General features: G+C 39.1%; 1 protein-coding gene across 50 annotated transcripts in view; it reads left to right on the top strand.

Moving 5' to 3' along the window:
* The window catches only part of PCM1 (pericentriolar material 1), a 116,600-nt gene that overhangs the window by 49,154 nt on the left and 40,447 nt on the right, over window positions 1-26,999 (top strand). For 33 of the 50 annotated variants that reach the window (XM_070068464.2, XM_070068460.2, XM_070068463.2 and 30 more), the window contains 10 exons: window positions 4,606-4,757; window positions 4,902-5,031; window positions 5,848-5,988; window positions 6,468-6,658; window positions 9,041-9,244; window positions 10,891-11,110; window positions 11,212-11,357; window positions 11,798-11,988; window positions 13,796-13,967; window positions 14,924-15,282. In XM_070068464.2, coding sequence (XP_069924565.2) covers window positions 4,606-4,757; window positions 4,902-5,031; window positions 5,848-5,988; window positions 6,468-6,658; window positions 9,041-9,244; window positions 10,891-11,110; window positions 11,212-11,357; window positions 11,798-11,988; window positions 13,796-13,967; window positions 14,924-15,282 — 1,906 coding nt within the window. The remainder of the gene's footprint in view (window positions 1-4,605; window positions 4,758-4,901; window positions 5,032-5,847; window positions 5,989-6,467; window positions 6,659-9,040; window positions 9,245-10,890; window positions 11,111-11,211; window positions 11,358-11,797; window positions 11,989-13,795; window positions 13,968-14,923; window positions 15,283-26,999) is intronic. The other 17 variants (XM_089325862.1, XM_089325859.1, XM_089325851.1 and 14 more) reach the window with 1 other exon arrangement.

Raw genomic sequence — 26,999 nt, 5'->3', positions numbered from 1 at the left:
GTAATACCACACGGCTGAGCAGAATTGATGGTATTTAGCTTCCGATCTCTGGCTTCTACCCAAAGAGTCTGTGCAGGCTCAGTTTCTCCTGCAGACTCCCACTGGGTTGCCTAGGCTACTGAATTGTAGCCCCTCAGTTCCTTAGCTCTCCCCTTTTGTTATGTATATCCAGAGTGGGGCCTGCTCTTTGTCTCTTGCTTTCCTTTGCAAGGTTGTGGAGAAACTCTTCTGTACCAGTACCCCCCCAGCCTTTTTTTTTTTTCCTTCTCTCCTATAGTCAGTCTGGTGAACTTTCCCGCCTCAAGCCCGCTCCCCTCTAGATTCTGACCGCCGTTTCCCTGCCAGTGTTTCGGGTTACTGAGCTCACCTCCCCTTCCAGCGCCGATGTTTGGACTCGGAGCCCTGGGCGTCCCTGCTCTCCCCGCTGGTCGTCTGTGTCACATCCACTCCCCTTCCCGCACTGGCACGCAGACCCTGCAGCTCCTGCGGCTCGGCTTCCGCTACAAATTTTATTTTGATAGGTGTGTGGTGTGCTTTTATATCAGGAGGTACCTATTTAAAAGTATATGGTTCTGTTTTGTGTTTATTTGTGTGTGTTTTTTTTTTTTTTTTTTTTTGACAAGCAGAGTGGACAGTGAGAGAGAGAGACAGAGAGAAAGGTCTTCCTTTTTGCCGTTGGATACCCCAAGTATTATTTATAGTGGACCTTAAACTTGTATCCTGGGGGGCTGACACTGTGACATAGTGGGTAAAGCTGCTATCTTCTGCACCAGTATCCCATATGGCTGCTGGTTTGAGTCTTGGCTGCTCCACTTCCAATCCAGCTCCCTGCTAATGTGCCTGGCAAAGCAGCAGAAGATGGCCCAAGTACTTGGACCCCTGTACCCAAATGGGCAACCCAGAGATGGCTCCTGGTTACTGGCTTCAGATTGGTCCTGCTCTGGCTGTTGTGACCATTTGGGGAGTAACAAGTAGCTGGAAGATCGCTCTCTGTGTCTGTCTGTCTGTCTCTCACTCTAACTCTGCCTTTCAAATAAATGAATAAATCTTTAAAAAAAAATCATTTAGAATCCCATTGATGTATACTTTTATCATTTCTGATTTTTCACTGTTTAGAAAGAGTACTATAATGAACATTCTTGCACAAGCCTCTGTGTATTTGTGTTTTTCAAGAATAGATATAGGCTGGAGCCGCGGCTCAATAGGCTAATCCTCCACCTGTGGCACCGGCACACCGGGTTCTAGTCCCAGTTGGGGCGCCGGATTCTGTCCCGGTTGCCCCTCTTCCAGGCCAGCTCTCTGCTGTGGCCCGGGAGCGCAGTGGAGGATGGCCCAAGTGCTTGGGCCATGCACCCGCATGGGAGACCAAGAGAAGCACCTGGCTCCTGGCTTCCGATCAGCGCAATGTGCTGGCCGCACTGCACTGGCTGCACTGGCCATTAGAGGGTGAACCAACGGCAAAGGAAGACCTTTCTCTTTGTCTCTGTCTCTCTCTCTCTCTCTCACTCTCTCACTGTCCACTCTGCCTGTCAAAAAATTTTTAAAAAAAAAGTAGATATAAAGAAGTAGAATTACTATGTAAGAGTTTATATATATTTTAACTTTTTAAATTAATTAATTAGCTTAAGAGACAACTCCCATCCAGTGGTTCATAACCTAAATGCCTGTAACAACTCCAGATGGGCTGGGGCTTAAGCTAGGGGCTGGGAACTCAAACTAGGTCTCCCACATGGGAGGAAGGAACCCAATCACCTGGGCCATCACTGCTACCTCCCCAGGATTAGCAGAAAGCTGAAGCCTGGAGCTAGAGTCAGGTTTTGAACCCAGGTACTCTAATGTTAAATGCAGACATCTTAATTAGCTGGGATACATGCCCACCCCAGTACATTTTCGTTTTAATGGACATTATTTTGTTTATGTCCAAAATGATTGTATTCATCGACACCCTAATCAGTGGCATATAAAATCTTCATATCTTCAATTATATTTTATTTTGTTGATATACTATTGTATATTTAACAATTACTAGGATTGGCTTTGGGCTTTTTCTAAATTTTCACTATTAGAAGAGCTGTTGAGGTAAGGAAGGTATATAAACATATATGTTTATATGTATACAGACAGACATATAGAGATCTAGTTGCTCAGGTGTGTATATTTTTGCTTATATAGTCAAAGCATATCTGGAGGGATACTTAATCAGGTAACATTGACTACCTGATGGAGAACAGGATCAGTTGAAAGAAAATTTTGTTTTCCAGTTTTTTTTTTTTTCTTTTGAACTTTGATCATGACTGGACATTTGAGAAAACTGCAACAACTTTTTTGTCTTTAAGATTTACTTATTTATTTGAGAGGGAGTGTTACAGAGAGAGAACTTCCATCTGGTAGTTCACTCCCCAAGTGTCTGTAATGAATTGGGCAGGGCCAGGCTGAAGCCAAATGCCTGGAACTCCATCTGGATCTCTCACATGGGTGACAGGAACCCAAGTATTTGGACCATCTTCCTCTGCTTTTCCCAGGCACATTAGCAGGGAGCTGGATTGGAAGTGGAGCAGCTGGAACTTGAACTAGCCCTCATGAGATGCCAGCATCATAGGTGGTGGCCCAACTCTCTATGCCACAATGCCAGCCCCTAAAGCAGTTTCTAAAGCAAATAATAGTTCTATTACCTTTCAACATCATGTTACTTGTTAACTAATGTCTTGTGTGTCATTTGAATCTTTTCTTCAGATTTACTGCCCAAAGTGGGAATGATAGATTAGAAATGATAAATAACTTAGTTGTTTATGGATGAATTAGCCTACTTGAAGGCGTATATTGAATGGAGCTCTTTTGCTTTAGGAACTGTTCTAAGACAGGAAATGTGGGAATTGAGGAAAATGCAAACCAGAGGGATTGATGGCTGCCTCCTGAAAGAGTGCTCTTAGAGGAATGATTCAACACTCCAAATTTTTATTTTATTTTTTTAAAAAGATTGATTCATCTATTTGCAAGTCAGAGTTACACAGAGAGAGGAGAGGTAGAGAGAGAGAAAGAGAGAGAACTCTTCCATCCGATGGTTCACTCCCCAGTTGGCTGCAACGGCTGGAGCTACGTCCATCTGAAGCCAGAAGCCAGGAGCTTCTTCCAGGTCTCCCACGAGGGTGCAAGGACTTTGGGTCATTTGCTGCTTTCCCAGGCCATAGCAGAGAGCTGGATCGGAAGTGGAGCAGCCAGGTCTCAAACCAGCGCCTATATGGGATGCCGGCGCTTCAGGCCAGGGCATTAACCCACTGCGCCATAGTGCCGGCCCCCCAAATTTTTATTTTTAAGAGTCATGATTTTTACTTAAGTTGTAGCGTTCTCTTTTTTTGTACCATTATTTTATCTTGGTTTCAACAGACCAAAAGAAGGTCTGAACAGTTATATAGTTTTAAAATAATTATATAAAATGATATTACCTTTCCTGATTAGGTTACCCCGGACAACCAAAATAGGGATGTAGTAAGTCTCACACATTTTCTAAGTCTCCATGCATACACTTCATTTGGTTCCATAGTCTGAGGTGTTGTGTGTGAAATAGAAATACTTTAGTCAATCACTTTTTCAACTTTTTTTTAGTACTAGAGTTTAAATCATTTTGATTGTTCAAGCACGTTCTTATTACCATCTGAAACTCCAGGCACTTTTGTTATTTATTTCTCAAACTTTCTTGTTGTATGAAAATACTTCATAATATGATTTTTTATTTGCTTGAGTTGTAACACAGTTTCCTTCTAATCCTTCTGTCCATTCCAATGATGTATTAAGTTAATGCAAAGACCAAAATGACAGCATTTCTAAAAATTTTAAATTTATTGGACAGTTGTGTAATTAAGAGATACCTCTAACTCTTCATGGTTTTAATTTCAATGATATTTCTGAATGTTAAAGTAACATCTAAGATCTTCAGAGAAGCCATGAATAAATATGTCTATAGAGCTAAATATTTTCAAGAAAATACAGGGTTCTTCCCCAACCCTGCCCCTCCACTTTAATAATTACACTGATTTCAAGAGATGATATGGATCTACTGTAGTAAAATAGGAACTTTGCTTGTTTTTCCTGTAGTCATGACAGATGTTTTGAGATGGTAATAGTCTTAGTATCTTTTGTATTGTAGGTGTTGGTACTTGTTTGACAAAACCAAAGATCAAAGTAAGAAAACAGGAAAATTATATGCAAAGCAAATGAGGATTGGTACTCATTATTAATACAAAAATTATATCATAGGAAATTTATTCAATATTAAGAGTTTTGTGCTCTAGTAGTACATTTAGCTTCCTTATATTTTTCAGGAAGATAGTATTTCAGAGCTCAGCATCTGTTCAAGATTAGAAATGACAACTTAATTTTTGTTGTTATTAATTGACAACTCAGAATTTAAATGTGTTCATTTTAGTTTCAGTACCTTCATTTCTTGCCATGAGTAGAAGTTGAACTTCAGTTTTCTGCAGAAATCATGTACTTTCTTTACTGCTTTAATATTTTTATGTGATTTAAATTCTACATTCTTGTGTTATTTCTTTATTAAGATGTAGATTGGATAATCCAGATGGTTTTAATATAATGATGTTGTTTTAGGAGGATGAAGCAGCCCAAGGAGTTATCTCTGCCAATACTTCAAACTTGGATGATTTCTATCCAGCAGAAGACGACAGCAAGCAAAATTCCAATAACACCAGAGGAAATGCCAGTAAAACACAGAAAGATACTGTAGTAAATGAAAAGGCCAGGTATGTTAAGCTTTTGGCCTTCATTTAATAAAAAAAATTACTGCATGTAATAATGATATTTAGCTAGGTACTATGTTATGTTGTGTTTCATGATGTCATCAAATTTTATTGAAGGCTACAAATACAATGTCAACTTTATTATAGGGAGAAATTTTATGAGGCTAAACTGCAGCAGCAACAGAGAGAACTAAAACAGTTGCAGGAAGAAAGAAAGAAACTGATTGAGATTCAAGAAAAAATTCAAGCATTACAAAAGGCATGTCCTGACCTGCAGGTAAGTATAAGATTTATTTTTCAATTTGTTGGACAAAGATGTTTCAAACTTAATGTCATCTGAAATTACTGTGTCTTTTTCTAGGACTGTGGTGACAAATTTGTATCTACTGTTTTATAGCTGATAAAGCAGATGAGCTAAGGAAATGGTTTTGGGGATATACTTGCACATTTCCACTAGCAAATATTACACATAGGAATTGACTCATTATTTTCAGTCTTTCACTTTTTTCTTTTTTTCTTTTTTTTTTTTTAAGATTTTATTTACTGGGGCTGGCGCTGTCGTGTAGTGGGTAAAGCTTCCACCTGCAGTGCCGGCATCCCATATGGGCGCCGGTTCAAGTCCTGGCTGCTCCACTTCTGATCCAGCTCTCTGCTATGGCCTGGGAAAGCAGTAGAAGATGGCCCAAGTCCTTGGGCTCCTGCACCATCTTCTGCTGCTTTTCCCATGCCATAAGCAGGGAGCTGGATTGGGAATTGAGCAGCCGGGACACAAACAGGCACCCATGTGGGATGCCAGTGTCACAGGTGGTGGCTTAACCTGCTACACTGTAGCGCTGGCCCCCTTTCTTCTTGAATTAGCTGGCCATAGATTGAGAATAGCCATAGATTGAGGATATGAGTATGACTGACTAACACTTTTAAAACCTTATGGCTTGAACTTTGTATTCATAGACCTGCATTTCCATATTTTATTGTCCTAATTACATATTGATGCCTTTAAGCTATCATAAATTATCTAAGGAAGATAATTAGGTATAGTTTGAATATTAAGTGCTTACATACATCATAATAGTTTTTAAACCATTGTTTTTAGGTGTCAGCTGCTAGTGTGGGTAATTGTCCCACAAAAAAATACATGCCAGCTGTTACTTCAACCCCAACTGTTAATGAAAATGAGACCAGTACCAGCAAATCTGTTTTTGAGCCTGAAGATTCTTCAGTAGGAGATAATGAGGTATGCTCTTGTATTGATCTTAAGTTACATTGTAAGAAAGGAAACTGAAAATCTATGAAATGTGTTTTTAAATGATAGTCTGTATTGTATCTTTTAGATGTGGGAGGAACCATTTTTTTTTCTTAAAAATATATTATGTTTTTCTAAATGGTGATAGTATTTATTAGCATATACTTGATAGAATTATATAGAAAGGGCAGCAAATAGTAATCACTTCAGTTAGAAAGACATGGCATTTTATTTAAATCTGATAAAAAATAGAACTGAGTATATTTGCATGCTAGTTATATTCAGTAAGAATTAGTGAATGCTTAATTCTTTCTTATTCACTACAAAATATTATTTCAACATTCATTGACATCTTAGTATAAAAAGGTTAAAATGAGATAAAACTTTGTGGGTACTGAATATTATTAGCCTGTTATTTAAGACTATAGCAAATTCAAGTATTTACTTGACTCTGAGTTTTTCAAAAATAGTTGTGGTCAGAAATGCGAAGACATGAAATGTTAAGGGAAGAGCTGCGACAGAGAAGAAAACAGCTTGAAGCTCTGATGGCTGAACATCAGAGAAGGCAAGGTCTGGCTGAAACTGCATCTCCAGTGGCTGTGTCATTGAGAAGTGATGGATCAGAGAATGTGTGTACTCCTCAGCAAAGCAGAACAGAGAAGTAAGAAAGTTGTTTACATCTTTTTTTATTTTTTTAACATCACCTACCTAAGACATGTGGGCAAGGCTGCTTCTCTTCCCTTTATACAATATTCAGATCTATTTCAGTGAGGCTGGTGTTTTAAATAACACCTTTGTGACCCAATATAACTGAATCCAGCCACTGTCTGTTCTAACTTCTCATAGCAACAGCTTTTTGTATTCTTTTAAATTACTATGGTCCCTGACCAAATGGTGATACAGATTTTCTCGTATTTATAGCCTTACTTTTTTAGTTAAATTGTAATCTTATTAAAAGAATCAGCTTAATATTTTATATTGTTTTTCTGTCAGACCAGAAATAAGCCTTTTTCTAGTTAAAGTATTTCTGTACTGTTTGTATGGTTTCTAAGACTTCTAAAACATTTTATTGTATAAAACAGTTTTTGCTTTGAAATTTTTGTATTTAGATTATTTTTGAAACAGTTGTTCATCTGTCAGATCACTTACTTAGCTATAAAGCAATATTCAGATCTAAAATGCTGAAATCTAAAATAACGCAGCTTTAACTTTTCATATCCTCAGATGGTATTTTTAGAACATTATATCAAGCCTCATTTTCTGCCTCTTAGAAGAACTGTTTCTATTGGAATTTCAGTGTGGATCTTATTGATCAAATTAACATTTTAGTCTGTTCTGAGTACTACACATCTTTTTGAAAGAGGGATGAGTTTCTTTTTTATTTTTTTAAATTTGAAAGGCAGAGTGGCAGAGGGAGAGAAAGAGAAAGAAATCTTCATTTGCTGGCTAACTCCCCAAAGGGCCAAAACAGCCAGGTCTGGACCAGACCAAAGCCCGTAGCCAGAAACTCCATTTAGGTCTCCCACATGGGAAGCAAGAGCCCACATACTGCTTTCCTAAGCACATGAGCAAGAAGCAGGATCTGAATCAGAGTAGCACTCTGATATAGGATACTGGCCTCAAGCACTGGCTTAAGCCACTGTGCCACAATGCAACCCCCTGACACATCTGTTATTTTATAGGGCTCTGGGTTCAGAACTTTGAGTCTGGAGTTGTAGTTTCCATTATGGCAGCCACTCAGTTTAGGTGTCTTTTTAGAATAACATCAAATGAAATAAATGTTTCATTTTCCTAGTCATTATCAGCCATATTGTAAGTGCTCAGTAGCCATGTATGCCTAATGTCTACTGTAACTGTTGTAGATCGTTATCACTATTGCAGGAAATTCTTTTGGATAGCATTGATCTAGAAAAAAACGTTGCTTCACGAAAATGTTGAAAGTCGAAGGGTTTTATTTTAGGAGAAATGTTCTCCGAGATAGATAACTGTATTAATTTGAAGAATTGGTTTGTGGAAGGCAAATTAAACATTCTATAACAACAATAGAGTGATTACCACTCATTTTATAGTTACTGTGAATACATGAAATTTTATATACACATGTACATATTCGAGAATACCTCAAAAAGTTTGTTGAAACTTGAATTAAGGATGAGTTTATTTTGATGCTAATAAGTTGAAATCCATGCATAATTATTTCAAAATGTTCATTTATCATGAGCTTTTTTTTTTAAAGATTTATTTATTTATTTGAAAGTCAGAGTTACACAGAGAGAGGAGAGGCAGAGAGAGGAGGGTCTTCCATTCACTTGTTCACTCCCCAATTGGCCTCAGTGGCTGGAGCTGTGCCAGTCAGAAGCCAGGAGCCACAAGCTTCCTCCGGATCTTCCCACGCGGGTGCAGGGGCCCAAGGACTTGGGCTATCTTCCACTGCTTTCCCAGGCCATAGCAGAAAGCTGGATTGGAAGTGGAGCAGCCGGGGCTTGAACTGGCGTCCATGTGGGATGCCAGCACTGCAGGTGGAGGCTTTACCCGCTATGCCACAGCGCCAGCCCAATCATTTTTCATGAGTTTTTTGGTGTTTTTAAGAATTATTTTATTTGAAAGTTACATAGAGCCAGAGAGAGAGAGGTCTTCCATTCCGCTGGTTCACTTCCCAAATGACCACAATGGCCAGAGCTGAGCTGATCCGAAGCTAGGAGCCATCTTCCACTGCTTTCTCAGGCCACAGCAGAGAGCTGAATCAGAAGAGGAGCATCCGGGACTCGAACCGGTGTCCATATGGGATGCCAGCACTGCAGGCTGGGGCTTTAACCCACTGCGCCACAGCGCCAGCCCCTTTCATGTTTTAAGAGGATCCCTCACATTCATGGATTTCAGAATTTTTTTTTTTTGCATCAGAGTAGACTTATGGTTTTATTCCATTTTCCACAAACTTTTTGAAGTACCCTTTCATGGTTGCTACAATGTCTGGCTTTAGTAAGTGGCAAAGTATTTAGTTCATCTCCAGAATGACATCTGTTTTATGTCTCTTAATCACTAGAACAATGGCAACTTGGGGAGGTTCTACCCAGTGTGCACTAGATGAAGAAGGAGATGAAGATGGGTACCTTTCTGAAGGAATTGTTCGCACGGATGAAGAGGAGGAGGAAGAAGAACAAGATGCCAGTTCCAATGATAACTTTGCTATATATCCTCCTAACAGTGTCAATCGTAACACCTATAATATAAAGGAAACTAAGAATAGGTTAGTTTCAGTGTTAAAATTTTTTGCTTGATTTGTCTTTCTGAACCAAGCAATTCTACAGTTCTCCAATCCAAGTGTCCTACGTTTCAATTCATTTATAACAGTATTCATAGGTAGTTCACACCCCACAAGTAAAGAGACTTAGTCTTTATGGATTGCCTCCACTTAGGATGCCAGTTTCAGGTCCTGGTACCCTTACTTATGTTTGACTTGGCTACAGATTTGGGAGTTCCCATTACTTTTCTTTGGGTTTGATAATTCACTAAAACAAGTCAAGGTAACACCTGATATACTTTTTTATTGTAAAGGACCCAACTGAGGAACAGCAAAATGGAAGATGTGCGTAGGGCAGTGTATGAGGTGGGCCTGTGTTCAAAGCTTCATGCCCTCTTTGGTCACACTACTCTTCCAGCGGAGATGTGTTCATCAGCCTAAAAGCTCTCTGAGCTTTGTTGTTTAGAGGTTTTTAGGGCAGTGTCTTTACAGACATGATTGATAGATCATTAGCCATTGGTGATAGGATTCAGTCTGGGGCCCCTCTCTCTTCTCTGCAGGTCAGGGAGATGGATCTCAAAGTTCTAACCCTCAAATAACCTTACTGGTTTTTCTGGTGATCACCATATTCCATTGTGAAGCCAGCTGGGTTCCTCCAAGAGTCATCTCATTAGCATAGCCTGAAGTGTGGTTGCAAGGGGTCTGTCAGGAATAACAAATGACCCTACCCTATCACTGGCAAGATCCCTAGGGTTTAGGAGCTCTGTGCCATGAGCCAGGGATAAAGACTACATACATTTTTAATTTACCACAAGGGTGTTGCTGCAGATCTCAGCTAGACTGGATCAAGATTAATACTTTTATGTGCTCATCTTTACTCATGTTTTGTGCATTAAGCAAAAGTGAAAAATTGTAGATAGTGAAAAAAGATCTGTGAAAAGTGAAATTTTATCAATGAAATTTGGTTAAGTAAATAGTTCTGCTTAATAATGGAATGGAATGTGGCTAAACCTAAAAAAAAGGAAAAATGGAAAAGTACTTGTGATACAGTAATTTTTCAGAATACAGAATTGTGTGAGCTGTTGAATAAAAATGTAAATGAAAAGCGATAGGGGCCAATGTTGTGGCATAGCAGATAAAGCCACCTGCCTGCAGTGCCAGCATCCTATATGGTCCCTGGTTCAAGTCCCAGCTGCTCCACTTCCAATCCAGCTCTCTGCTGTGGCCTGGAAAAGCAGTAGAAGATGGCCCAAGTCCTTGGGCCCCTTTACCCAAGTGGGAGACACAGAAGAAGCTTGTGGCTCCTGGCTTCGGATTGGTTCAGCTCCAGCCACTGAGGCCAATTGGGTAGTAAACCAGTGGATGGAAGACCCCCCCCTCCCTTTCTATTTCTCTTTCTCTTTCCCTGCATCTCCTCTCTCTGTGTAACTTTTTTCAAATAAATAAATAAATCATTAAAAAAAAAGAAAAGTAATAGTTGTCCAAGGTTAGAAATCTAGAATTTTCCTCCCTCTATTTATCATACTGTTTAAATCCTTTGAACTTAAAAGAGAACTACTGACTCATAGACCAGGGTATATCAGGGTTTATTGTTGTATTTTAAAAACTAATTTATTACATATAGTGACTTAATGCTTTTAATCTTGTGTTAGATGGAAGAACAATCGCCCTTTTTCAACAGATGGAAATTATCGTCCTTTAGCCAAGACAAGGCAACAGAATATCAGTACACAAAGACAAGAAAATCTTCGTTGGGTGTCAGAGCTCTCTTATGTAGAAGAGAAAGAACAATGGCAAGAACAAATTAATCAACTAAAGAAACAACTTGACTTCAGTGTTAATATTTGTCAGACTTTGATGCAAGACCAGCAGGTAAGATTTCTTAGGAAAATAAAATTTTATCTTCATCTTTGAAGCAATACAATTTTTTCTCCAGTCATCAGTAACTGTTACCCAAATTTTTCTTTCAATAGACTCTGTCTTGTCTGCTACAAACTCTTCTGACAGGTCCTTACAGTGTTATGCCCAGCAATGTTGCATCTCCTCAAGTACACCTTATAATGCACCAGTTAAACCAGTGCTATACTCAACTAACGTGGCAACAGAATAATGTTCAAAGGTAATCTCTTTCTTTAAAGTATTGAGACTGTATAGTAAATGCTAATACTCAAATATTCACTATCATCTAAAAATTTTATAAGTAGTGATTTGCCTGATGTTCTCTTGTAATACTATGGATTTGACTTGAAAAAATTTTTATCTAATTATATACTTACTTGCATGAATTGCATGTAAATTACACCACAATAAATTAATCTATAAATAAGCAGATAGTTCCTCATACTGATTATCTGACAGAAATGTTAACAGTTTTTATTTCAAAGGCTAGGTTATTAAATTAAGCCTACAGAGCAAGTGAATATTTATTGTAGTGTATTAAAGTGGTCAGTCTGTTCTGCATGCTATTAAATAATTTCATATTTAAATTTTGTCCGAGTGTACATTTTATAGATGGTAATATAACTGCTATTTAAATTATTGACTGCTTACATTTTGTAGGTTGAAACAAATGCTAAATGAACTTATGCGCCAACAAAATCAGCATCCAGAAAAACGTGGAAGCAAGGATAGGGGCAATAGTGTGCCACACCCTCCTTCTCCTAGTTTATTTTGTCCTTTCAGCTTTCCAGCACAGCCTGTAAATCTGTTTAATCTACCTGGGTTTACTAACTTTTCATCATTTGCACCAGGTAGGTAACTAAAACCCTAAAGGGAAAATAAATAAATGCAAATTGAGAGTATAATTTGTTTATTTTTTTAAGATTTGTTTTATTTATTTGAAAGAGTTACAGAGAAAGGTAGAGGTAGAGAGAGAGAGAGAGAGAGGTAGTACATCTACTGGTTTATTCCCCAAATGTTTGCAATGGCCTGAGCTGAGCCAATCCAGAGCCAGGAGCTTCTGTGGGTCTCATGTGGAAGCCCAAGCGGTTGACTGTCTTCTACTGCTTTCCTAGGCCATAGCAGAGAGCTGGATCTGACATAAGATATTGGCAGTAGGCATAAAGAGAGAAATAATTGAAAAGATGGTAGAAGTAGAGTGAATAAGTTAAGTGACAGTTATATGAAGTGAGTCATGAAGGAGGAGGAGTTGAAGGTATTTATCAGGATATATAGGAAGAGAAAAAAGTTGGGGAGATTTGTAAATATGAGTATCTATACCTGAGTATAATTTATTTATTAAAAAATTATATTGGAAGAGAGAGATAGGAACAGAGAGAGAAATGCCCCAAATGTCCACAACAGCTGGGAAGGCCAGACCTAACCCAGGAGCCAGGAACTCAGTCTGGGTTTCCCACATGGGTAATAGGCACCCAACTGCTTGAACCACTACCTGCTGCCTCCCAGGGTGAGCATTAACAAGAAGCTGGAATCAGATCAGAAGCAGAGCCAGGACTCAAACCAATGCACTCCACTATGGGATGTAGGTGTTTGAAGTGGCATCTTTAACTCCTGCCCCAAATAAATGCTTGCCTCGCACAGTGTGATTTCTTAATAGTGTTTTTTTGTTTGTTTGTTTTTTGTTTTTTTTTTTTTTTGGTTTTGTTTTTAAGATTTACTTGAAGTCAGAATTACAGAGAGAGGGGGAAAGAGAGAGAGAGAGAGAGAGCTCTTTCAGCCCTTGGTTCACTCCCCAAATGGCCTCAATGACCAAAGCTGGCCAGCCTGAAGGCAGGAGCCAGGAGCTTTTGGGTTTCCCACATAGTTGCAAGGGCCCAAGCACTTTCTCTGCTGCTTTCCCAGGGACATTAGCAGGGAGCCGCATCAGAAGAGGAGCAGCTGGGACTCAGTCTGGCACCCATATGGGCGGTTGGTGTCGCAGGCAGCAGCTTTACCTGCTTCACCACAGCACCTGCCCATTAACAGAATTTTTAAGTCACTGGCATTAAAGAATTTAAGAAGTTTTTTAGTTCTTTATATTGGCAGCAAATATTATTTGAGTAGACTTTAAGTAATAAGAAATTGCATATAGTATTCTCTTCCACTGTTACACGCTTTGTATCCATGCCAAACTTATATTGACTGTGCTTCATAAACTGGTTGTTTTGTGAATCCTTCCTGATTTCTTTCTCCCCAAGTTGTTTGTAGTCCATTGCAAATACTTCTTGATAGGTAGCACTATTTGTTAAGTATTTAATTATGTTCTACTTTCCCTAATTGAAATGGAAAGAACATAAGCTTTGGAGTTATGCAGACTTGAGATCAATTTCATAACATTGTTTCAAGTTAACTAACAGTTAAATTGCCTACAGTAGTCTAGCATCCAATATTAATTTGCTGAATGTCATTTCTGACTTTTAATTCTTAATGGGGTAGAGATCATTAGACATCTCTGTATTGTTGGTGCTGAAAATAGAGTGGTAAAGAGTGATTAAATAAATGAATATTGAACAATTTATTTTGGTGGATTTGAAAGGCATATTTAATTAAAACTGTATTTCATTTTAAGTCTAAAGATACTCTTTTATTGTTCTCTTACCCACTGTTTTTATTTATTAGGTATGAATTTCAGCCCTTTATTTCCTTCTAATTTTGGAGATTTCCCTCAGAATATTTCTACACCTACTGAACAGCAGCAACCGTTAGCCCAGAATCCTGCAGGGAAAACAGAATATATGGCTTTTCCAAAACCTTTTGAAAGCAGTTCTTCCATTGGAGCAGAAAAACAAAGGTACTTGATTGTGAACATAATTCATTGTTCTAAGAAATCTTACAGAACTATTTAACTTTGCCTGTTTTCTCCCAGACTAAGATGAATAATGAATACTTAGTAAATATTAAGGGGTGCCAGTATTGAGCAGATAAAATTTGGGATATTGCACTGAACCAATAGAACTAAATTCTACTTAGCAAGTGGAGTATTAAATTACTGTTAGAATGGTCAGAATTTCACAAATTCTGGTTCTGTTTGAATTGCTTTAGGTGATACAGAATATTGCATGTTGCCAATTCCTCTACTACAGCTCTTTTCTAGCTCTTCTTTTAACTTGTGTGTTCCATCCTCCTTTTTTTTTTTTTTTTTTTAAGATTTTATATATTTGAGAGGTAGAACAACAGAGAGAGAGGGAGAGAGAGAGACAGAGACAGAGAGAAAGGTCTTCCATCCGCTGGTTCACTCCCCAAAAGGCCATGATAGACAGAGCTGGGCCAAACTGAAGCCAAGCGCCAGAAGCTTCTTCTGGTCTCCCACATGGGTGCAGAGGCCCAAGCACTTGGGCCATCTTCTGCTGCTTTTCTAGGCTATAAGCAGAGAGCTGGATCGAAAGAGAAGCATCCAGAACACGAACTGGTGCCCATACAGGATGTTAGCACCGCAGGCAGAGGCTTAGTCTACTATGCCACAGCGCCAGCCCCCTCCTTTTTTTTCCCACCCTTTTCATCTTGAGTTTTAGAACTTTGATTTGTAACTTTTGCCAATAAAAAATTGACTTAGAATAATCCAACGTTAAAGTTTAAAGTAATTTGTGGTATTAACCTGTGTACTATTTGCATATTTAATGCATATTTTTGTAAATATATTTTTTGAGGTATTGACAGTTTTATTCCCCTAAATCTACTCAGTAAACTCTATCTGGAGTTTTTAGTAAATTGAGAAATCTATAATTTTAAAAAACTTATTTTAACAAGGAATCAAAAACAGTCTGAAGAGGAGATGGAAAACAGTAGGACACCATGGTTATATGACCAAGAAGGGGAAGTGGAAAAACCGTTTATCAAGACTGGATTTGCAGTATCTGTAGAGAAAACTACGAATAGTAACCGCAAAAATCAATTGGATACAAACAGGAGAAGACGCCAATTTGATGAAGAGTCATTAGAAAGCTTTAGCAGTATGCCTGATCCAGTAGATCCAACAACAGTAACCAAGACATTCAAAACGAGAAAAGCGTCTGCACAGGCCAGCCTGGCATCTAAAGATAAAACTCCCAAGTCAAAGAGTAAGAAGAGGAATTCTACTCAGCTGAAAAGCAGAGTTAAAAATATTGGTAAGTATTAGTATTTAATTTCAGTATGGATAGATGGGTTAGCACTTTTCTAGGCCTATCAAAAGCATTTTTGGTTAATTTTACAATTTTTTTGAATGTAAACATTTTAAAACATGGCATTCCTTTTTTTTTTGCACTTCTTAAAAGTTTCTTGTTTCCGGTATATGTGATTACTATGAGCTCAGATGTTATCTTAATTTTTTAGGTTGCTGAAAAATTGCCAAAATTCCCAAGTCTTAATATTCTTTCTTTTAATATTAGATCAGGTACTACATCTAATTTTTTTATTTGTTTATTTATTTATTTTATTTGAAAGTCAGTTACAGGATGGAGATCGTCCATCGTTGGTTTACTCCTCTGATGGCTGCCACCCAATCCAGTTGCCAGGAGCTTCTTATGGGTCTCCCACTGCTTTTCCAAGGCCATTAGCAGAAAGTTAGGTCATAGTGGAGCAGCTTGGACACAAACAGGTGCCCATATGGCATGCTGGTGGCTCTGGTGGCAGTACCTGCTATACCACAATGCTGCCCTGCATCCATCTCTTTAGTCTTAATTTCTCGTTAGCTTCTTGGATGGTTGATTTAAAAATATATGGACTTCTAAATATGTACAACATTTGAATATCATGTGAAACCCCCTTTTTTTTTTTTTTTTGGTAAAGATTTATTTATTTATTTGAAAGGCAGAGTTACACAGAATAAAAGGCAGAGAGAGAGAGGCCTTCCGTCCACTGGTTCACTGCCCAGTTGGATGCAATGGCTAGAGCTGCACCGATCCAAAGCCAGGAGCCAGGAGCTTCTCCCGGGTCTCCCATGTGGTTGCAGGGACCCAAGGACTTGGGCCATCTTCCACTGCTTTCCCAGGCCGTAGCAGAGAGCTGGATAGGAAGTGGAGCAGTCAGGACTCAAACTGGCACCCATATGGGATGCTGGCACTACAAGCAGCAGCTTTACCCACTACACCACAGCGCCGGCCCCATGAAACCATTTTTAAAACAGGTTTGCTTTTAGTCCTTCAGTAACTAAAGCCACATTTTATTGAATCTTGTCATTGAGTGTCATATTAAAGTTCTCTTTGTAGTGTTAATTGTATACCTTTAAAAAAAAAGATTTATTTATTTGAAAGGCAGAGTTACAGAAGAGAAAGAGAGGGGGATCTTTCATCCACTGGTTCACTTCCCAAATGGCTGCTGCGGCTGGAGCCAGGAGCTTCTTACTGGTCTCCCATGTGGTGACGGGTCCAAGCACTTGAAGCATCTTGTGCTGCTTTCCCAGGCATGGTAGCAGGGAGCTCGATTGGAAATAGAGCGGCTAGAACTCAAACCAGTGCCATATGGGATGCTGGCATCACAGGTGGCAGCCTTACCTGCTACATCACAATGCTAGACCCCATACCTCTCTTTTTAAAAATAGGTTTCCTGACTTATGGTAAACATACTGAAGTCTAGTACTGGTTTAAAATGGTTTTACTAGCTAATTTTGGAACATTACAGCTGATGAATACCTGTTAAGTTAGCAAGAGATAGATTTTTTTGGCTGTGGCCTAAAGAGGTTGCTCTGAGCTGGTACTTTAGTGCCTAATATTAGGGACTGGCCTTGTGGCATAGTGGTTAAAGCCATTGCCTGTCATGCAGGCGTCCCATATGGGAACTGGTTAGCGTCCCTGCTCTTCCACTTCTGATCCATCTTCCTGCTAATGCACCTGGGAAAACATTGGAAGATGACCCAAGCCTGGGCCCGTGCATCCACATAGGAGACCCAGATGAAGCTCCTGGCTCCTGGTCGGTTGGTCCAGCCCTGTCCTTTGCACTCCCTTTGGGGAGTGAACCAGCAGATGGAAGCCCTCTCCCTCTCTCTCTGTAACTTACCTTTCAAATAAATAAAATACATCTTAAAAAAAGAAAAATAGAGTATTTAGGCCTGTGATAAAACTTGATAAAATCTCTGCTACATTCCAATGCCATTACAATACATATGGGTATAGTAGGGCCCTAGTAAATCTTGTATTAAAAATTAAACTTGTAATGGCAGCATTCATCTTAACCATTTTTGGGTAATGAATCCTTGAAAAGGATGCTTGCTAATTTTTTTCATTTCAAGAATTTGTTAAGTCCTTGATTCCTATTCCCTATCCACATGTGAAGAATCTGATAGTTAAATAAGCAAATTTGTACAGGGATGATGACATTTTTTCTCAGCACACATATCATCAAGGATGCTTAAGATAGTTATCCTGTTTTAAAGGTTTGGGAGGAGCTTATTTATTTAGTAAATAAATCAGTGATATGAAACCATTCAGACAACTGCTACACTTTCTCCAGGATTACTCTTGGTGCCAATTCAGAACATTTAAGTGTTTATTAGTCATTTTGAGACAGCCCCTTTGGGTAGCCATAAAACTTTTCATACATTTGTGCTTGCCCCCACAAAAGTGATTTTAAAATTAAAAAAAAGAAAGATTTTTGTTACATAAGTGAAGACAAACTAACATTTTGTCTTAAAGTATTCTCTCATTCAACTAGATAACTTAAGTGTGCTAGGGTAATGCTTCTTAAACTTTAATATTTCATGTACATTTCCTTGAAAATCGTGTTAAAGTACAGATTCTGATTCACATGGCCTAAAAGGGATCTGAGAGCCTACATTTGTGGACTACACTTTGAGTAGCAAGGTTTTAGAAGGCTTTGGTCAACTCTATAATCTCAAAGTTGTGCTTATGAAACATATTTATTAAATAAAAGCTTTCTATAAAAAAAGTGGCTTTGGTCAGTTAGTGGCCATATCTTCCAAAGCCTGGAAATATTGGTATATATTTGCATATTTTTGAAACACCTTTATTCTGGGAAATTACTATTCCTTATATATAATTCAGTTTTTTTACTTCATGGCAAAGACTGACATTTTAATCTTTGTGCTTTCTTCTTATTTAGGTATAAAAATACCTGTTAAAAACATATGTCCACATTTGTTCACCAGATATTCAAGACCCTGTGTTAATAAGGGCCCCACTTTAAGGTGCACACACCAAAATAAAAGACTTGATAGCAAAATAAGACTGTGTCAGGGTACTTCAAAAAGTTATGAAGAACGAAGTTTGAAGTATGAATTTGTTTTACTGCAAATTTTGAAATCCATGCATAATTTTTTCATAATAGACATTTTTCATATATATATATATACACACTATGAAGTCTTTTTGCCCCAAAATTTTTTGCCCCAAAATAAACTCATACTTTCATTTTTCCATAAACTTTTTGAAAGATCCTTATTTATACCAGAGGCAAATTAATGTGTGTTAAAATCAAATTAGTCAGCCGAATCCTTGCTATTCAAAATGTGAGACATGGACACACAGCACTGGCATCATCTGGGAGCTTATTAGAAAGGCAGATTTTAGGTCATACTTTATCTCAGTATGCCATTTTCTTCAATATTCATTTTAACAAAATTCTTAGTGTTTTATATGAAGATATGCACATGAAAGACTGATAAGTACTGAGCTCGACCACTGGTTTTTGTTGTTTTTGTTCTCTTTAGGGAAAGGAATAATGAAGATTTATTAGAACAGGGATTTTTCTCCTCCCTACCAGTTGTGGTAAATGGAGGTGCATGGGGAGAATGTTGAAAAGCATTCCATGTTGCAACAATAATTGAAGTGTAGAATTGAAAAGTAGGGTGAGAGGAATTGGGAAAGGAAAAGGATATGACAAATAGATCAGTGTAGTGTAACTTCAGTTGCTGTCTTAAGATATATATTACAACTAGTTATACTGTCCCAGATTTACTAGACAGAACTATTTATGTGTATGTTTTTTGTACATTTTGACAGTCTTTCAGAGGTGATATGCTAAATCTTCATGTAATTCTAAATTCCCCACAGTGGTAACTGATTTTAATTTTTAGAAATTACTTATTAAAAATATTTATTGCATGTGAAGTAAGAACTTACAAAATTATGTAAAAGACATTGATTTAGCTGCAGTTCAATCTTTACTCTTTGGACACTCATGGTGGGAAAACAGAATTTATCCCTTGATATTTTTAGTTTGGGAAGCATATAAAACTATTAAGTTTTTTTTTCTTCCTCTCATCTTGTTTTTTTAGAGATTTATTTATATATTTTGAAAGTCCGAGTTAGAGAGAGAACTTTCATCCACTGGTTCACTCCTCAGATTGCTGCAGGCTGAAGCAAGAAGCCAGGAGCTTCACCCAAGTCTCCCACATCAGTGGCAGGGGCCCAGACACTTGGGCCCTGCTTTTCCCAGGCCATTAGCTAGAAAGGAAATACAGCATCTGGGACAGAAATCAGTGCCCATAGGGGATGCTGGCCTCTCAGGTGGCAGCTTTCTCTGCTACACCACAACACCAGCCCCTCCTCTCATAGCATCTTTTTTTGTGTGATTTTTTTAAAGATTTATCCATTTATTTGAAATGCAGAATTATAGAGAGGCAGTGGGGGGGGGGTCTTCCATCTACTTTTCACTCCTCAAATGGCTGCACTGGCCAGAGCTGGGCTAATCAAAAGTCAGGAGCCAGAGCATCCAAGTTTCTAATGCAGGTGCAGGGGCCCAAGCACTTAGGCTATCTTCTACTGCTTTCTCAGGCCACAGAAGAGAGCTGGATTGGAAGTGGAGCAGCCAGGACTTGAACCGGCATGCATGTGGGATGCTGGTACTTCAGGCAGCGGCTTTACCAACTACACCACAATGCCAGCCCCCTCTCATAGCATTTTTTTTTTAATTAAAATATGTATATTTTTATTTAAAAGGCAGAGAGAGAGAAAGGTCCTCTATCCATTGGTTCACTCCCCAAATGGCCCCAACAGCTGGAGCTGAGCCAATCCAAAGCCAGGAGCCAGGAACTTCCTCTGATCTCCCACATGGGTCCTGGACCCAAGGACCTGGGCAATCCTCTACTGCCTTCCAGGGCCATAGCAGAGAGCTGGATCGGAAGTGGAGCAGCTGGGATTCGAACCCGTGCCCATACAGTATGCTGGCATTGCAGGTCCTAGCTTTACCCGCTAAGCCACAGTGCTATTCCCTCATAGCATCTTAATTACAGCATGCATCTTTTGCAGTTTCAGCTTTTGTGGAGGATGACTGGGTGTATATCTTATTTTAAGGTATCTGTTGGGTTTTCCCAAAGATTATATGCCACATTATGTATTTTAATTTTGATTAAAATTCACTTAGCACTTTTCATGTGATTCAATAACAGCAGTTAAAAGCTTAATTTTATTTATATATTCTTGTCAGAATGACATACTTTAAATTTTTGTCTTTACAGTATTGTGTGCTATTAATTTAATGAGCAATATAGTGCTACCAGTCACGTGATCTTAAATTTTATATTTGGCAATCATATTGTTTATTGCTGGACTTGTTCTGCATGAAAATCAATAATAATTAAGAGGACTGTTTCTAGTAAGTTTCATGTAGAATGAATGGGATGGCTAGACTTCACCCTGAGAGACCAATGAAGAAAACAATATAAATTTGTTTTGATGAAGTCCTACCCTGAGTGATGGCTTTAGAAACAAAAAGGGAGGGTTTGAATGCAGATAGGATATTACGGAGTAAACAGATCATATCTTGGGAATTTAGTTGTTATTTTTTTCCCAAAGGAACTCTTTATTTAATGAGTACAAATTTTATAAGTACAACTTGAGGAATACGGGGATTTTCCCACCATATCCGTCTTCCCACCCGACCTCCTCCTCCCTCTCCCTTTCCCAGTCCCACTCTCCGTTTAAAAAAAAAAAAAATGTTTTTCCACAGTCAAGACAAGGCTGTTCAAGTCATTGCTTCTCAAAGTGTCAATTTCACTTCTACAGATTTCCTTTTAGGTGTTGTGTTAGTTATCACAGATCAGGAAGAATATATGGTATTTGTCTCTTTGGAACTGGCTTATATCACTATAATGTTTTCCAGATTCATCCATTTTGTTGCAAATGACCAGATTAATTTTTTTTTACTGCTGTGTAGTATTCCATAGGGTACATATCTAAGATTTCTTTATCTAGTCTTCAGTTGGTGGGCATTTAGGGTGATTCCATATTTTATATGCTGTGAATTGAGCTGCAGCAAACATGGGGGTGCAGATAACTCTTTTATTTGCTGATTTCATTTCTCTTAGGTAAATTCCCAGGAGTGGGATGGCTGGGTCATATGGTAGGTCTATATTCACATTTTTGAGGTATCTCCAAAGTGACTTCTGTAATGGTTTACCAGTTTACATTCCCACCAACAGTGGATTAGGGTACCTTTTTCCCCACATCCTCGCCACCATTTGTTGTTTGTTGATTTCTGTACGAAAGCCATTCTTACTAGGGTGAGGTGAAACCTCATTGTGGTTTTGATTTGCATCTCCCGGATAGCTAATGATCCTGAGCATTTTTTATGTGTCTGTAGGCTTTCTGGATTTCCTCTTTTGAGAAATATCTGCTTAAGCTCTTTGCCCACTTCTTGACTGGATTGTTTGCTTTGCTGTTGTTGAGTTTTTGATCACTTTATATATTCTGTTTATGTATCTTTTATCAGTTGCATGATTTGTAAATAATTTCTCCCATTCTGTCAGTTGCCTCTTCACTTTCCTGAGTGTTTCTTTTGCAGTACAGAAGCTTCTCAATTTGTTGTAAACATATTTGTTAATTTTGGCTTTGATTGCCTGTGCCTCTGGGATCTGTTCCAAGAACTCTTTGCTTATGCCAATGTCTTGCAGGATTTCTCCAATGTTTTCTAATAATTTGATGGTAGCAGGTCATAGATTGAGGCCTTTCATCTATTTTGAATGGATTTTTGTGTAAGGTGCAAGGTAGGGGTTCCTGCTTGATACTTTTGTATGTGGAAATCCAGTTTTCCCAATATAATTTCTTGAAGTGACTGTCCTTGCTCCGGGGATTGGTTTTAGCTCCTTGATCAAATATAAGTTGGTTGCAGTTGATTGGATTTATTTCTGGCATTTCTAGTCTGTTCCATTGATCTATCCATCTGTTTTAGTTTCAGTAACAGGCTGTTTTGATTATAACTGACTTGTAGTATGTCTTGAAATCTGGTATTGTGATGCCTCCAGCTTTGTTTTTGTTGTGTAAGATTGTTTTAGCTATTTGAGGTCTCCTGTGTTTCCATGTGAATTTCAGCATCACTTTTACTAGATCTGAGAAGAATTTTTTTGGTATTTTGATTGGTATCGCATTGAATCTGTAAATTGCTTTTGGGAGGATATTTTGATGATGTAGATTCTTCCAATCCATGAATATAAAGGTTCTTTCATTCTTTTGTGTCTTCTGTTTCTTTCTTTAATGTTTTGTAATTCTCATTGTACAGATCTTTGACATTCTTGGTTAAATTTGTTCCAAGGTATTTGATTCTGTTTTGAAGCTATTATGAATGAGATTGATCTCAGAAATTCATTCTCAGCCTTGGCATTGTCTTTGTATACAAAGGCTGTTGATTATTATATATTGATTTTATATCCTGCTACTTTATAGTCATGTCAACTACAAATAGGGAGAGTTTGACTTTCTCTTTCCCAATTTGAATCCCTTTGATTTTATTTCTTGCCTAATGATGCTGGCTAAAACTTCCAGGACTATGCTGAATAGCCATGACAAGAGTGAACATCATTGTCTGGTTCTGGATCTCAGTGGGAATGCTTCCAACTTTCCCTCATTCAATAGAACCCTGGCCATGGGTTTGTCATAAAGGGCTTTGATTGTGTTGAGGAATGTTCCTTCTATACCCAATTTGCTTAGCATTTTCATCATGAAAGGGCATTGGATTTTATCAGATGTTTTCTCTGTATCAAGATAATCATATGGTTTCTGTTCAGCAGTTTGTTAATGTGATGTGTCACACTGATTGATTTGTGGATGTTGAACCATCCCTGCATACAAGGGATAAATCCCACTTGGTTTGGGTGGATGATCTTTCTGATGTGTTGTTGGATTCAATTGGTTAGAATTTTGTTGAGGGTTTTTGTGTCTGTGTTCATCAGGGAAATTGGTCTGCAGTTTTCTTTCTCTGTTGCATCTTTTTCAGGTTTAGGAATTAAGGTGATGCTGGCTTCATAGAAAGAATTTGGGAAAATTCCCTCTCAGTTGTTTTGAATAACTCGAGAAGAAGTGGAGTTAGTTCTTTAAATGTCTGGTAGAATTCAGCAGCGAAACCATCTGGCCCTGGGCCTTTCATTTTTAGGAGGGTCTTTATTACTGATTCAATTTCTGTCTTGGTTATGGGTCTGTTTAGATTTTCTATGTCTTCATGGCTCAATATAGGTAGGTTGTATGTGTCCAGGAATCTATCCATTTTTCTAGGTTTCCCCGTTTGTTGGCATACAGCTCTTTGTAGTAATTTCTCATTCTTTTTATTTTTGTGTTAAAGTCTATTTTGTCTGACATTAGGAAGGCTTCAGCAGCTTTTTTGTTTGTTTGTTTCAGTTAGCATAGAATATCTTTTTCCATTCTTGGACTTTCAGTCCACATGCATCTTTGTTGGTGAGATGTGTTTTTTTGTGAGAAGCAAATAGATGGGTTATGATTTTTAATCCATTCAGCCAGTCTCTGTCTTTTAACTGGAGAGTTGTGGCCATTTACATTCAAGGTGACGATTGATAAGTAACAGCTTTGCCCTGCCATTTTTCCATAAATATTCCTATTTTTTACTTTGGATTTCCTTTGTACTTTTACTGGGAGCTTTCCTTTACCTTCTTTCGTAGTGATGACCGTGTTTCTGTGCAGCACATCCTTAAGCATCTTCTGCAGAGCTAGACAGGTAGTGACAAATTCTTTCAGTTCTGTTTGTCATGGAAGGTCTTTATTTCACCTTCATTCATAAATGAGAGCTTTACAGGGTATAGTATCCTGGTTGACAGTTCCTTTCTCTTAAGACTTTGAATACATCGCACCATTCTCTCTTGCCTATAGTGTTTCTGATGAGAAGTCTGTGAGTCTAATTGGAGATCCTCTGAAAGTAATCTGGCATTTCTCTCATGCAAATTTTATAATCTTTCTGTTTTATTATGGAGAGCTTGATTACAGTGTGCCGTGATGAAGATCTTTTCTGTTCATATCTATTAGGAATTCTATGTGCTTCCTATACTTGGATGTCTCTTTCTTTCTCCAAATTAGGGAAATTTTCTTATTATTTCACTGAAAAGGCCTTCTAATTCTTCTCTCCATGCCTTCAGGAACGACTGGAACCCATATGTTAGGTCGTTTGATAGTATCCTGTAGGTTACCAACAGTGTGTTTTAGTTTTCTAATTTCTTCTTGTGTTTGGTCTGACCGTATATTTTCCTGTGCTTTGTCTTCTAAGTCAGATAGTCTTTCTTCTGCTTCACCAATTCTGTTGTTAAGGGTTTCCACTGTATTTTTTATTTGTCCTTTTGAACTCTTTATTTCCAAGATTTCATTTTGATTTCTCTTTAAGATCTCAATTTCATGGGAGAAATTTTCTTTCAGGTCATGTATGGATTTCCTTAGCTCAAGCATTGCTTCTGGTTATTTCTAAATAATCATCAAATTTTTCAATTCCATTTCTGGCATTTCTTCAGTCTCATCCTCACAATCTAGTATGAGATATTTTCTTTTGGGGGTGTCATATTGTCTTCCTTATTCTTGTTTCTTGGATTGGTGCATTTGTTTAGCATTTGTGGGGATACTCATTTGTTTCTTTGATTTTTTTGCTGTGGTGGCTTTTATCTTTGGACTATGTCTGAGTGGATTAGTAGAGTATCTGCTTTCAGGGAATACCTAGAGGTGTGTAGTGGGTGTGGCTAGGGAGTTCTGTCCAGTGCTCCAGGGTGGAGGCTGTGGCTTGTCTGAGGTGACACACCCAGGTTTCTATCGGTAAATCTCCTTTTTTTTTTTTTTTTAATCAGAGGGGAGGTTTCTTGTCTGCCAGCGTAGATTCAGCTGAGCCCCTCTTGAAGGAGTCCAATGCCTGGGCGGTAGCCCCAGTGATCATATTATTTTGTTCGCTTAGCCACAAAGACCACACAAAGGATCTGTGCAGTCCTCAGTATAAGCTCAGATTCCCCAGCAATGTCACTCACCAGCTAACCAGGAAGCTCTGATTGTGAGGTGCTTCCCACAGTGACTGCCTAATGTCCCAGCCTCACCATGAACCCTCCCACACAGCTTCAGTGTTTTCACAGTCCCAGCACACAAGCTTCCCACAGTCCTGAGTACCCAGCCCGGTCTGTTATTCCCACCAGACTCAGTCGTCTCTGCTTGGCTTGTGGTCATGGACATGAGCTGGCGTAGCTGTTATGTCCAGAATGGCGCCTGCTCCCTGTCAGCTTATTAAAGGATGCCTTTGCAGTTTGATCAGGGAGAGAGAAAAGTGCCCTTGCTTTGTGTTTTCTGTCATTTCTTCAGTCTCATCCTCTACTTTGGCAGGAACACTATCCTCCACCAGGCTCCCAGCCAGATTCCCTCTAGGCTCTTTTTGCATTCTGTCATTCTGTTCACCAGTGGCTTGGGCTGCTACAGTCTCACCTCACTCTCAACACTGGTGTGGAGGCTCTCAACTTCTGGGGGCCAAAGTTGTACATGTCCTCGCCTTCTATGTAGGTCCATGTGTTCCTCCAATTTGTGTAGTTTCCTCTGCTGTTTTCTCCATAACTCTTCCCTGAGACTTGAACTTAGTTTTTTTTGTTGGTTTGGTTTGGTTTGGTTTGGTTTTTTTTTTTTTTTTTGGACAGGCAGAGTGGACAGTGAGAGAGAGACAGAGAGAAAAGTCTTCCTTTGCCGTTGGTTCACCCTCCAATGGCCGCCGCGGCTGGCGCGCTGTGGCCGGCGCACTGCACTGATCCGATGGCAGGAGCCAAGTACTTATCCTGGTCTCCCGTGGGGTGCAGGGCTCAAGCACTTGGGTCATCCTCCACTGCACTCCCTGGCCACAGCAGAGAGCTGGCCTGGAAGAGGGGCAACCGGGACAGAATCCAGCGCCCTGACCAGGACTAGAACCCGGTGTGCCAGCGCCGCAAGGCAGAGGATTAGCCTAGTGAGCCGCGGCGCCGGCCCAAACTTAGTTATTATTAAGCAGAGCAGCTGTTGTGATCTGGAGGCTGTAAGTAGCAGAGCATTAGGTTCTACCGGCTCTTTCAGTGTCTGCACAAACATCAGTGCTCCCTGGTTCAGGAGGAAGCTTTGTTGGAGGAGATCCTTGCAGCCCTTCCTGTTTTTGACTTTCCCCTCAACCTCTAAGAGCAGTCATGTTTTGCCACTTCCAGCTGCTAGTGATAAGAGCTGTTATTATTGAAGAAGTAGGAACTAGTCCTTCCTACTCCAGCCTGGGATAGAATATTTTCCTTTGCAGCTTTACAGACTAGACAAATACTCTCTTGATGGGAAGGACAACTTGCTAGCCAGAATGTTGCTTGACCATAGGGAAGGGATTGTACCACCATTCAGGCTACTCAGTATTTGAGTCCAGCTCTAAGGACATAGGTCAGAGTCCTGATCAGGCCAGTGAATATAACAGTGCATGTAATAAGGAGCTGGAGTCAGAAGGGTAAGAAGCAGACCACTAAAAGAGGCAAAACCTGGTAAAAAATGGATTTATTGAAGGAAATATACACTTGAACAAAATAAAAAGGGTATGTAAGCAGATTCAGTTGTAACATAAATTCTTTAGAATCAGGGCCGGCGCCGCGGCTCACTAGGCTAATCCTCCGCCTAGCGGCGCCGGCACACCGGGTTCTAGTCCCGGTTGG

Source organism: Oryctolagus cuniculus, chromosome 2, assembly GCF_051225735.1.
Source record: "Oryctolagus cuniculus isolate XC-2025 breed Fujian yellow rabbit chromosome 2, ASM5122573v1, whole genome shotgun sequence".
Lineage (NCBI taxonomy): Eukaryota > Metazoa > Chordata > Mammalia > Lagomorpha > Leporidae > Oryctolagus > Oryctolagus cuniculus.
Note: the sequence above shows the minus strand (reverse complement) of the source record. Positions and strands in the feature narration are given on the sequence as shown.